The sequence below is a fragment of the Dipodomys ordii genome, unplaced genomic scaffold (genome assembly GCF_000151885.1).
Source record: "Dipodomys ordii isolate 6190 unplaced genomic scaffold, Dord_2.0 Scaffold119, whole genome shotgun sequence".
Taxonomy (NCBI): domain Eukaryota; kingdom Metazoa; phylum Chordata; class Mammalia; order Rodentia; family Heteromyidae; genus Dipodomys; species Dipodomys ordii.
In genome coordinates this window covers 4581138-4593143 of record NW_012267335.1, presented here as the reverse complement: position 1 = coordinate 4593143, position 12006 = coordinate 4581138, and the positions used below count along the sequence as shown (strand labels likewise).

Below are 12006 nucleotides of genomic sequence, written 5' to 3'. Positions count from 1 at the left end.
GCCCTGGGGAGGAGATTAAACGTGGAACTGCAGACTCGCCTCTATGGGAGAGCTAGAATCAACAGTTCTGGCTTAACTTTCCAGTTCCATCCAGGTCCCTGAAGAAATGTGGCTCTGAGCTTACTTCTCAGCCACTGTCCTTGCTTCCCAGTGCTGGGGGTGGGGAAACAGTCATTTCCCTGTCACAGCCAGAAGCCCATGAGGCCAGATGAGCAACGTGCACGCACAGCTCCTGGAGAACTGAGCAGGGTGGCCGCCCAAACGGCAGCCAATGGGCGACTGCTCGTCCTGTCTCCTGGTGTCCCAGTGCCCCCAGACGAGGTCCCTGCCTGCTGCCTGCTGCCACCCTGACTCACACACAAAAACAATGACACAGCCAAGGATCTGGGTGTCCTAGGTTGAGAAAGAGCAAGAGGAGGAATGTTTCTTGAGTTCTCTGGAGGCCTCACTGGATACAGCCACTGCTGTGTGGCTGGATGGACACAGAAAATCCAGCTAAGAGTTGGCCCCTGCTTTGGTATAATGCAGAAAGACAGACATTACGATGGTGTCAGCTGTGCTGTGCTTACCGGGATCCCTAGGGCTTTAAGAATGTTCATCTTGCACATGGGGCAGGTGCGATGGTCTAGAAGCCAGGGGTCAACACAGGACTTGTGGAAAAGATGCCTGCAATGAGAACCATAGAGCGCTGGTAAGTGCAGACTCTGCCTAAGTCCCCTGCAGCCCAGCTACTTGTCCAGGGTCACGGAACTGCTCAGGGGCAGGGTCAAGATGTGAGCCCCTGCCACCTAGGTCCTGGGCTGAAGTGTGTTCCACTATCAATTGTGATGAGCCAGCCCCACATCTGTCTGGATTCCCAGGATTTGCAGCTCACACTCTCTAGAAGACAGAGAAATGCTGAAAGGGAGAGATTTCTCTCATTCTCAACCAGAAGAATGTTTAATGGCAACAACGCAAGTGGGAAAATTTGTACAAGGCCCAGAGGGAGGATTTGATGGAGGCTCTTTTTCAAAAATCTCCAATTCCTTTTGCTACAAAATCTAAAGACAGCTACCGAGCAAAGGCTGAGTTCTATTTGTATTTTGGGTACTAGTATAAAAGGGCAGAGGGGTACCTGGAGCATTTCACAGCACAAAGGACACCTGACGTTGCTCTGGCTGTCAACACAGTAGCCAGTGAGGAGGGCGGCGTGGAGTCGGCACGAGGGAGCAGGCCTGTCTTTAGCTCACCTTCACTGCCAAGGTCAAGTGCCACGTGTCCTGAGCCTTCATCTGACAAGCAGGTGCATGGGGGAGCAGCAAGGTGGATCCCCAACCCACTCGCTACTCCAGTCAGAAGTTTCTCTTCTTACTCAGAGACTTTAGATCCTGGGCAGAACCATCCAGAATTTCCCCATGGGGTGGGGGTACAAAGAGAGAGTACTTCCTGTGTCCTCATGAGGGCTTCCTCAGAACATTCCATCCATTCCTGACTCTCTGCTCCTCAGGGCACGAGTCTCAGATATTTCCACCTGCTCTCCACTTTTCATCCTTGTTCTCACCGTTCTGAAAAGCTCACGTGCTTTGTGCTACGGGGTTCTGGGCTCCTGACTTGGGGAAGAGTTCGGTTAACTGAAATTCAGAAGAATTCACACGCCAAGGATGGGCTGAGACATGAATGGGATCAGACCTGACTGGGGCTTAGAAAAAGGAAGAGCGAGCAAGCAGGCTATGGGATTGTGTTTCCAGGTGATTGTTCCAGAAGCCCTGCAAGTTTACTGCTTGGTGATGGTGGCCTGGCTTCTTACCTTGGGTTAGGGGAACAGGAAAGGCAGACATTCATCAAATACAATATAGATAGATGACCGAGTGAAGACAGTGGCCTGACGGAAGAACAAAGAATGTGTGTGTGTGGGGACTCATGACCGGGGTGCACACGGGAGCTCAGGTTTTGCAGGGGGAAGACTGAGACATGTGGGCTCTGTAGAGATGGCCCACACAAAGGGGAGAAGGATAAGAGGAAGAACATTCTGGGCCGAATGAGCAGTTCCTGCAGAGCGACCGTACAGCGGCCCTGAGCTGGGCCCTTGGAGGCCACCCCAGTCCCAGTGCAGCGGTGAACGGGAGGGTGACAAGCAGAAAGGGTGCTGTTAGAATACCGGCCTTCCTAGGGTCACACTGTACTCTCCGTAAACAGGTTCCGTACACAGACTTGCTCACCAGCTGGTGACGCTCCCAGGAAAAGTCAAGTATTCTGGTCCCTCTGATGGAACCCAGGAGGCAGGTGGCTCATGTGTGATTTTTGCACATCATGGATGGGAGCCGTGTCTCCTGATGTCGTCCCGTCCCAGCATGCCCTGCACAATGGGGACGTGTGGACTCGAGCAGAGAAGGCTTTCCTGGAACCTCGATCCACAGCAGCTGCCCACTGTCCTCAAACACCCCACCAATCTGTCATGCCTGCCTGACCTCTGTGCGTCTCCCTGGGTCTACTCAGCAATGCGTAGACACCACTCATCTAGTCCTTGGTATGCAAGTGTAGATTATGCCTATGATTGGTGAGCTTTGAGCAAAGGAGATTATGCTTAATAACCTAAGTACGTCTTATCCAATCATTTGAAAGGTTTTCAGAGTAATGATGAGGTTTCCCTGTGAAGAAATTCCGCCTTGTGACTGTAGCATCCACTCATGGGTTACAGACCATAGACCTGCCCTGAAGACCTACAATCTGCCAGCCCTGATAGGTAGCCCTCCTCTACAGAGCTCTCTGTCTATCTCCCTCTGACTCCCCTTCTCTAGAGAACCCGACCTCCTTCAATAGGCATGTGAGCTCAACGAGAACAAAACCATTCCTGGCTGCATCCCTGAACTGCGACAGTTCCTGGCCACAGCGGATGCTCAAGACACACTGGCTGGGTGATGGGGACACCTCCTCCGCTTCTCCACCCAGTCACAGCTCTGATTCACTCGTGCTGCCTCAGCCACCGTCCTGTTCAGCCTCATTATCTTCCGCTGCCTGTTACTGTGGTAGCATCTACACCCCCCTCCGCTCTGCCAGGCCTTTTCCTGTTCTCCTCATCCCACTCATCGTTGCCAGATTTATCTTCCTAAAATAGCACCCTAGTTACGTCACCCTCTTGTTCCATCCTGTTCTGTGCCAGGAACTGGGTACGGAGATGAAGAAGACAAGGTCCCCGACCTTCAAGGCAGCAGCAAAGCCTACAGTGACTGCTTGCTGACAAGCAGGCCAAGACCCCTGAAATGCACACTGCGGGATGCACTGCTTCCGGACTTTCCAATCTTAGGACTTTCCTAAGCTTCCATCACTCATTGATGAAATTCTATCTTAGGAATAGAGGCAGGTACACGCCCTGCTGTACCCAGTGTTCACGACTGTAATCCCAGAAATCGGGAGGACTGTGAATCCCAGACCAGCCTATGCTTGAATGGATAATGCACTGTCTCAAAAAATAAAAATTAACGCCTCCCTTGCCAAATCCTGGGGGATTAGCTAACTTGTAAACTTAATTAACCTTATTACTACGGCTCCTGCATCTTGATATTAGACATCGCACGATTACTACAACTGCTACTCTTTGATAAAACCTTCCCAACAATGAAAGCAATAATTGCAAACTAAAAAAAAAACAACCTTAGAGAACTAAAAGTAGAAAAGTGCTGAACTGATGTATAGAGCAATCATGTTTATTATTAAGATGCACTTTTCTAGCACCATCTTTCTTCTGCGAACCATGAAATACTGAAACAGTATTCTTATAACTGTGACCATAGAGCATTTTTTTTTCTATCTTGAATGGAAAGAAAAATAGCAGTGGTGGGCAGACTAAAATATAGGGCAGGAATCTGGAATTTAAGTACACCAACAATTAAGGAAACATCTTAAAGGCAAAGTGAATCAGAGCTCTTCTCAGTTGTGGAGCTGACACCAGGATTCCATATTTTAACAAACAGCATGAGAAAGGCGGTGTAGGGAAGTTCTAGGACAAGCAAGTCTATCTCTTAAAGATCCTGGCAAATTGGAACTAAAGCAGAAGGGGAACAAAACTGGTTTCATTCCTACTTACCAAAGCAAAGCAAACATTATACAGTAAAAGCTTCCAACACTTTCAAGAAGAGAAGTTCCATGCTGCTGCTGAGGTGATTATGGCTAATCAGGTCTCACATTTCATTTAGGAGTAATGACAAACCAAGATAAAAATGTTTCCACATGTGTGGACTCTTGCTTGCTGTGGTTCTTTTACCCAAAGGTATGAAAAGCTCCTGCGATGTACATTTCTTCCCCTGTCTTTTCCATCTTGCTCATTTTTGCAGGCGTGTTCAACACTACCGTCCTGGAATTGGGATTGGTTGCTGTTGTTGTGGTATCAGTGAGTGTTTCACTCTCCTTTGTGAAGTGCTGCTTAGAAAGGATGACTTGCTCAGGTACCAAAGCACCAGGCAGCATCGACGACTTAAATAAGATAATCAGTACTTCTGCCAAAATGTCCCTTCTGAGGGGTAAATACTACTGCCAGTGTCCACTACTTACTCTATCCCTACTGTATGCCAGGCCTACCATACCCATAACCAAAGCAGGACCGTCCGGTAAGTTAAAATCATTTTCATTTCATGAGGAGGAAGCTATTGCTCATTAAAGTAAGCATCTGGTAGGCTGTATGGACAGCCCGGTCCCAGCCTGGACCTAACGTCAGTGCCCAGTTCTATGCTCTTTCTCTGTCCCTTCCCCGGTGGTCATGGGGAAGAAGGGGCAGTTGGGAAGTAGTCTCACTTTTGTTTCTTCCAATGACTTTCTTCAAGCCCTTAACCTCTCTAGACCTTATCTTATTGGTAGGATGAGGATAATAATAATACTGTTTGTTCATCTGGTAGACCCAGCATGTGGGAAGACCATGTGCTTTCTTAGTTGTAACTGTGGTCATGTGATTAATTCTGGACAATAAGCTATGCGGCTGTAGGAATTAAATATGCATCATACAGGGCTGGGTAAAAGCTCACTGAGTAACAGTGACTTTAGCTATTTTAAGTCATGTAGTTTAACACATAAATGAGAAGTTAGAAATAAACAAAACTGCCATGGATCTAGGGAAGGGAACTGTCACTCTGTGAGGAAATTAATAAATTAGGGTATACAATGAGGCCTTTGTGCAGCCTAGATGGGGAAAACCATGAAGTATGGAGGGAGGAGAGGAACTTTGAAAAGTTGAGCTAGAGAAACGAATTCCAAGGAAGAGGAATTTACATGAGTCAAGGTAAAGAAGCAGCATCTTAGGTGTACGGAGTTCAGTTGCATTGAAATGTAGATGATTTTAAATGTCAGAACAGAAGAACATAGAAGTCGGGAGCTGGTGCTCACACCTGTAATCCTAGCTACCCAGGAGGCTGAGATCTGAGGATTGTGGTTCGAAGCCAGGCTGGGCAGGAAAGTCCATGAGACTTTTATCTCCAATGAACCACCAGAAAACTGGAAGTGGTGCTGCAGCTGAAGTGGTAGAACACTTGCCTGAGTTGAAGAGCTCAGGGAGAGTGCCCAGGTCCAGAGTTCAAGCCCCCGACTGACAAAATAATAATAATAATAATAATAATAATGATAAATTTAAATGTCAGAACAGAATTACATGAAAGGCCCAGTACTAACTGTATTCTGGTCACTGTTCCAAAGTTTTCACTTGGTTTTAAGATGCTAATCTGATAGCAGTTTCACACAACAGAGCTAATAAACAAAAAAGGATGGCTGAGAGAGGGAAGGAGGGTAGGAAGAAAAAGAAAGAAGAAGAGAGGAAGAGAAAAGAACAAAGAGGAGAAGGAGGAAGCGAAGGAGAAGGAGGAGGAAGAATGAGCAAAGTAAGCCAGAGTTAGAGAGCCTTGAGGGTGTCAAAGACAAATTTCTTGTTAGGCAAATCCGTCTCTGGAGAGCCGACGTTCAGCCAAGTTCTCATGCAGAGGAGCAGTGCAGAGCTGAGGGCGGGGGAGGGAAGGGAAGTGTCCAACCATAGCCAGTGGCTGTGGAAAGATCACTGGCTCTGAGATCTCAGCCGGCTCGGCTTTGAGCTTGTGGCCTATCTTTTTGCATTAAGCCTTTGATGTAGTAAAATCCAGGGGCTATAGTGGTGTTTTCTCTATTACGAGATACAATTACATATACTTATGCAAAAGTACTTTGTAAATTATAGAACTTTTTCAGCGGTAAAACATCGTAAGAACCAACCATTTGTTTCACTCATCCAGCTCTCCAGTGTATGGGGTATTAGTGCATGGAAGAATCCAGCAACCCAACTAAATCCCCCAAACAAAACAACCACTTCCTCCCCTGGTACTAGCCATTCCTCCTGCTACTAAACTCGGTGTCCTTGGTTCCTTTTAAAACTAGAGTGGGAGACATTGACTTTGGGGGTGCATGTTAACCAAGGGGTTGCAGTGCCTTGCTCCCCAGGATCCTGGTGTTGCAGGCTCTGAGCTCAGCACTGACCCTGTTCTAATTACATCATTTGGCTGGGCCAGCAAAGCCTGTTGGCCTTCATCTGCGTGTCCAGCTGATGGATAGGACCGGGGGACAGGACACGGAAGTCAGAATGACATATTTAACAAGGTTGTTACAGTGCAAGACCGTTTCTTACTCACACAGCATTTGTTCTGTTGAAAAGACAACAGAAGTACACACATCAGACACCATCTGCCAGATTCCCTCCTCCTTCCTGTGTCCTTCCTTTAATTCTTTGATTAAATGATGTAATAATGGTAGTACACATACATCAACAGGTGAAGTAATCAATGGAAACACCATCGGCTAAACTTTGAATATAAAAAATGAAGTTATTTTGACTAATCTGTATAGGGAATTAAATTCTATGAAATCTCTTCTTTGGTACTTTCATGGCTTTTCCATTAAGTGAAGTTATACTGTACAATAGACCATGTAAATCTCAAGTAAACCTGGTGACTTCTTTTGGGGGGACATAGTTTGGTGCATACCACCTGGGTGAAAGGCACAGAACTCTCATCCCAGAAAGCTCTCTCCTGTTCCTCTTTCCGCTGGCTTCTTTTGCACACAATAATGTTTTGTCAATTCATCTGTACCTTGAGATACATTAGGATCTATCAGTAGCTGTTTCTTTTATTGACAAGTAGAATTTCATCTACAGATTTTTTTTTAAAGTTAAGCATGTGGGTTGTTTCAATTTGATAGCTATTGTGGAGAAATCTGTGATAGTCATTTGGGGGCAAGTCTTCCTGTGGACACCAGCATGTTCTTTTCTCTTGGGAATATATCCAAGATCAGGATTTCTGTACACAGAGCATCGTGTACAGAACTATCAAGTTTCCAACCCCCCCACTACAATTCATGAATGTTTTGTCAGTAAGACTCCATTTCTGGAAGAATCGTTTTTAAAATATTCTTTACGAATAACAAGACCATAGAGTGGCATGCTTTCAGGTAAGTTGGAAGAACATAGTTAACTTGACCAGTTATTTGATTTCTTAATAGGAAAGGATTAAACTAAGAAGAAAGAGATAAAAAAAAACACGTGGATGAAAATTCAAAAACTTTAGAAAACAACTCAACACTAAGTCAAACAGTGTTGATAAAAAACAAATGAAATCATGCAGTGAGAAAAGCACTATTTAACAAAAACTATAAAACCAAAGTGGTAAATGTAGTTAATTCTAGGTGGCATTTCTCCATTTTAATATACCCCAAATTAGCAAACATGTTCCAATCAGTGACAATTTACATTAAAAATAGTATTTTACATGAAGATCTTGTGTTTGAGAATAGTAATATCTTAGAGAATGCAAAGATACAGGAGTTTAAATCACCCTAATAGTTGTCTACCGGACAAAAAAAATCTTTAAAAATATACTACTTCCTGCTTCCTGGATGATATGAATATAAATCCTTCCCTACTGCTAGCAAGCTGTCAGTCATAATCTCCTTTCAGAAAAGCAAGCAAGTCAAGATCCCTCAAAATAGTGAGGGAATCTTAGTAAACCAATGAGTTCACTTTTAGAAGTGTGTCTTAGGGAAAAAAAAATTAAGAAGACAAAACTCCCCAAATAAAAATCCAAGGTCATAATCTTATAATGGTGAAAAACTAGAAGTGAATTCAACAATGAAGAATTGGAGGGAGGTTAAATCAACTTAAATAAAGAACTCTATGTCGGGGCACTGTGGCTAGCACCTGTAATCCTAGTGACTCAAGAGACTGAGATCTCAGCATCATGGTTCAAAGCCAGCCCAAGCATAACATCCATGAGAGTCTTATCTCCAGTTAAGCACCAGAAAAGCTACAAGGAGAGCTGTGGCTCTAATGGTAAGAATGCTAGCCTTGAGCACAAAAGCTCAGGGACAGCGTTCAGGCCTGGAGATAAAGCACTAGGATTAGGACCAAAAAAAAAAAATTATGTAAGTACTAAATTATTTTTAATAATTTCCAAAATTATAGGAAATTGTTCATTCCTTACTGTTAACTGAGAAAGTGGGACCAAAATATTGATATCTTGACTCTACTATATTTAGAAATATAATGCATTGTTAATATTCATTACAAATTAAATATAGCAATAATTATTTCTGAATCATGAGCTGATTTGCTTTTGTTAACTTTATATTTTCAAAAAATTTCCAAAATAGTAAAAGAACCTTAAAAGTTATTTTTTTAAAAGCACCGCATCCTGAGTTTAAGCCCCAGGACTGACAAAAAAAGTACCACATCTATAAATAAACATTTAAAAATAGAATGGTCTATAATGTAATTCCTATAACATGAATGAAAGAATAAGTCAAAGGTGAAGAATACAACTGATAACCATCATTCTCATCAAAAAGAGGATCTTAGAAAAAGGCTGTTCCCAATCAAGCAGGGTAAAAGTCAGGTGAGGCCATGTCTGCCCAGCTAGAAAGGCTTCCCTTGTTTGTACTTCACTAGGTATAGGTCTCATAATCGGAATCCTGATCACATTGCAGCATTTAACAAAGCTCTTTCGCTTCTAAAGACGTTAAGCTTTTCTCTCCTCACAGGCATTCAGTCCATTTAACTCATCTTAAATCAAAGTGCTCTCTGGGTTTATAGGTCTTAAGGGAATAGTGTCTATTTTTTAGTACTTTTGATTATATTAAAAGATGTGCATTGTTACCTCGGGTTATTATTTTTCTATGATCAGGTTTTAGCTGTCAGGGAGTGTGGCCAAGCGCTAGCTCCAACCTGCGGAGAGAAGTTCATAAACGAGCTTCCGAGTCCAGCTTTGGTGTTGCCTTTTTTGTTTTTGGTTGGTATTGAGCTTGAACTCTGGGCCTGGGCGCTGTCCCTCAGCTCTTCAGCTCAGGGCTAGTGTTCTACCATTTGAGCCACAGCACCACTTCTAACTTTTTCTGCTTATGTGGTGCTGAGGAATTGAACCCAGGGCCTCGGGCATGCGAGGCAAGTGCTCTACCACTGAGCCACCTTCCCAGTCTCTGGTGTTGCCTTTTTTTGTCACTAAGGAATCGTGACATAAAAATCTCAAGGAAATTTTGGGACAAGACAGGGTGGTGATAATCTGCTCAGGTGGGCTTGGTGGAAGTATCCAGTAAAGACGAGGAGAGGCTCTGGCAAATACCGAATAGTCTACCAAGGCATTGGCTGGACACAAGTCACTGCTGGACAGGTACGTTTGCTGCAAGCTCTGAGTTCTCTCTCGTATGAGCTCTGGAAATCTTACTAATTCCATTTGGAGAAGGCTGGGTCTTTGAGGGTAAGTCACTCAGAGCCTTAGGACGCCTGCTTGTTCAGAAAGCTTTGCATATGGCTCCACTGCTGCTCCCCATGCAGCGTCCACTAGGTGTCTCCAGAGCTGCCTCCCTGGGAGGGGAGATGGTGTCCGGACCTCTGGGATCGGAGTTAGAGGCTGATAACACTTAGGCAACTTCAACAATGTTACTGTTCAGAGTCCCGTCAGTCAGGACCCACTGTTTACAAACTCTAAGGAAATACAAACGCAAAAGAGTGAGTGCCAGTGACTTACTGTCACAGGAAGTGATCTGTGAACCAAGTAAACGTTGGGGAGCTCACACCCAAAGAATAGCTTGAGTCTTAGAGAATTTTATTTGTGATCCAGCTCTGAGTCATCACGACACAAGACTTCTACTAGCCACATTCGCAAACGGCAGCACTGAGATGGGCAAACTTCTGTTCTTCCACAGTGGGTGGGATGGTGCGCTGTGAACAGCCCCCCCCCCCCAGTGGGGTCTGAAGAAGTACACTCCTGGAGGACCAGACACTTCCCTGTTTTAACTCAGGGAAAAATTCCATCATCATGCATCATGCAAAGACCCTTCAAGTGACGCGTCTGCACAGCGTACCACCCCAGGGGCCTTTTGTTGAGTTATTTGAGTAAGAGCATCATCAGCCCCAGCTACAGCTTCAGCGTCCAAGGGAGCCATGAAGAATCTAGTACCATTTCTATCAAATTCTTATAATGATCTTTGAAAGAATGGGATGTCAAAATGGGCATGAGAAATAAAAGGAAGGAAGGTCACAACAAAGCATTCGTATAAAGGAAGGAAATACATGTTGGCAGTAGTTACTTCAAAGAAGGAGTTAGGTAGCTAGTTCAACATTTCACCAATTTTCCACAGCATATAAAGGACCAATGAAACTATGAAACAGGAAGGCATTGTTTTTTTTTCTGTGAAGCATTTTCTCAATTCCTTGTGCCTGGTATTAGTTCTGCTAATTAAAAAAAATATGTTATTATTACTGTCTCACGTTTCATTCTCTACCCTGACTCTGTATTGTAACTCCTGCCTTTCCTATTCAATTATTCTCTGTAGAGAACGTGGAACATACCATTTGTCCTTTCATTTCTGGAACCACCCACTATTTCTGGTACAAAATTCCTATAACATACCTGTTGTTGCCAGGCACAGACAACAGACTCACACCTGTAATCCTAGCTACTCAGGATGCTGCAATCTGAGGTTCATGGTTAGAAGCCAGCCTGGGTAGAAAAGTCCTCGTGAGACTCTTATCTCTAAATAACCACTCAAAAACTAAAAGAGAAGCTTTGGCTCACAGTGGAAGAGTGCTAGCCTTGAGCAAAAGAGCTCAAGGACAGGACCCAGGCCCTGAGTTCAAGCCCCATGACCGACCAAAACACATATCTGTTGTTCAAAAAGAAGCATCCCATTACTAACAATTTTATCAACAGTAGACTAGTAGATAATTCTAAAGTTTTTCTCAATTAGGGAGACTTCACCACATCAAAGAAAAAGACAGATGAAACTAATATTTCCACAATTAGTAATAGGGCTGTAGTGATATGAAAAAAATTATGGGCACTAGGTAGAAAAGAATACATATATTATTTTGCCTTTAAGCTTATCAAACATGGAGCCTGCTACCAGTGGCTCACACCTGTAATTCTGGCTATCTAGGAGGCTGAGATCTTAGTTCAAGTCCCAGTAGTAGCACGTATGTGTGTGTGCATGCACATACACACATACACACATATACCACACACACACACACACACACACACACACACACACACACACACGACGTTATGTCCCTTTGGCCTGCCCAAAGAATTCACCTTCTTTCTGAATTTGAAATCAGGCACTCAGACAGAAGGGAGTGAGCGTTCATTGAGGCACAAAAATGCCCCCAAAAGATGAAAGCCATGGAAAAAACTCCAGGCCCAACTTACTCTCCAGACAAAAGAAGACAATCAGCTTCAGTAACACAGCTTTTGATGGCTAAAATGTATAATCACATATACTAGCGCAAGATATAAAAATCCCTCCTGAAAACACAGTCTAGTGCATTTTTTTTTAGCATCTCTATGATGCAGCAAAACCAACAATTCTTGGAAAATGTCTTAGTGGTACATTAGGATCAAGGCCAAACCACGGAAGTCAGACCTGCCCATGCTACGTGAATTGTGTGCCTACGTGCTGTATGTGCCATGCCAGATTTCTCGCAGTGTGTGCACAGAGCCCGGCCCAATCTGAGGGAACCTCATCTTCTGATGC

General features: G+C 44.2%; 1 protein-coding gene across 1 annotated transcript in view; it reads right to left on the bottom strand.

Annotated features, from left to right (window-relative positions):
• The window catches only part of Rnf150 (ring finger protein 150), a 128522-nt gene that overhangs the window by 36434 nt on the left and 80082 nt on the right, over window positions 1-12006 (bottom strand). Inside the window, exon 5 of the mRNA XM_013029527.1 lies at window positions 570-666. Within this exon, the coding sequence (XP_012884981.1) occupies window positions 570-666 (97 nt within the window). The remainder of the gene's footprint in view (window positions 1-569; window positions 667-12006) is intronic.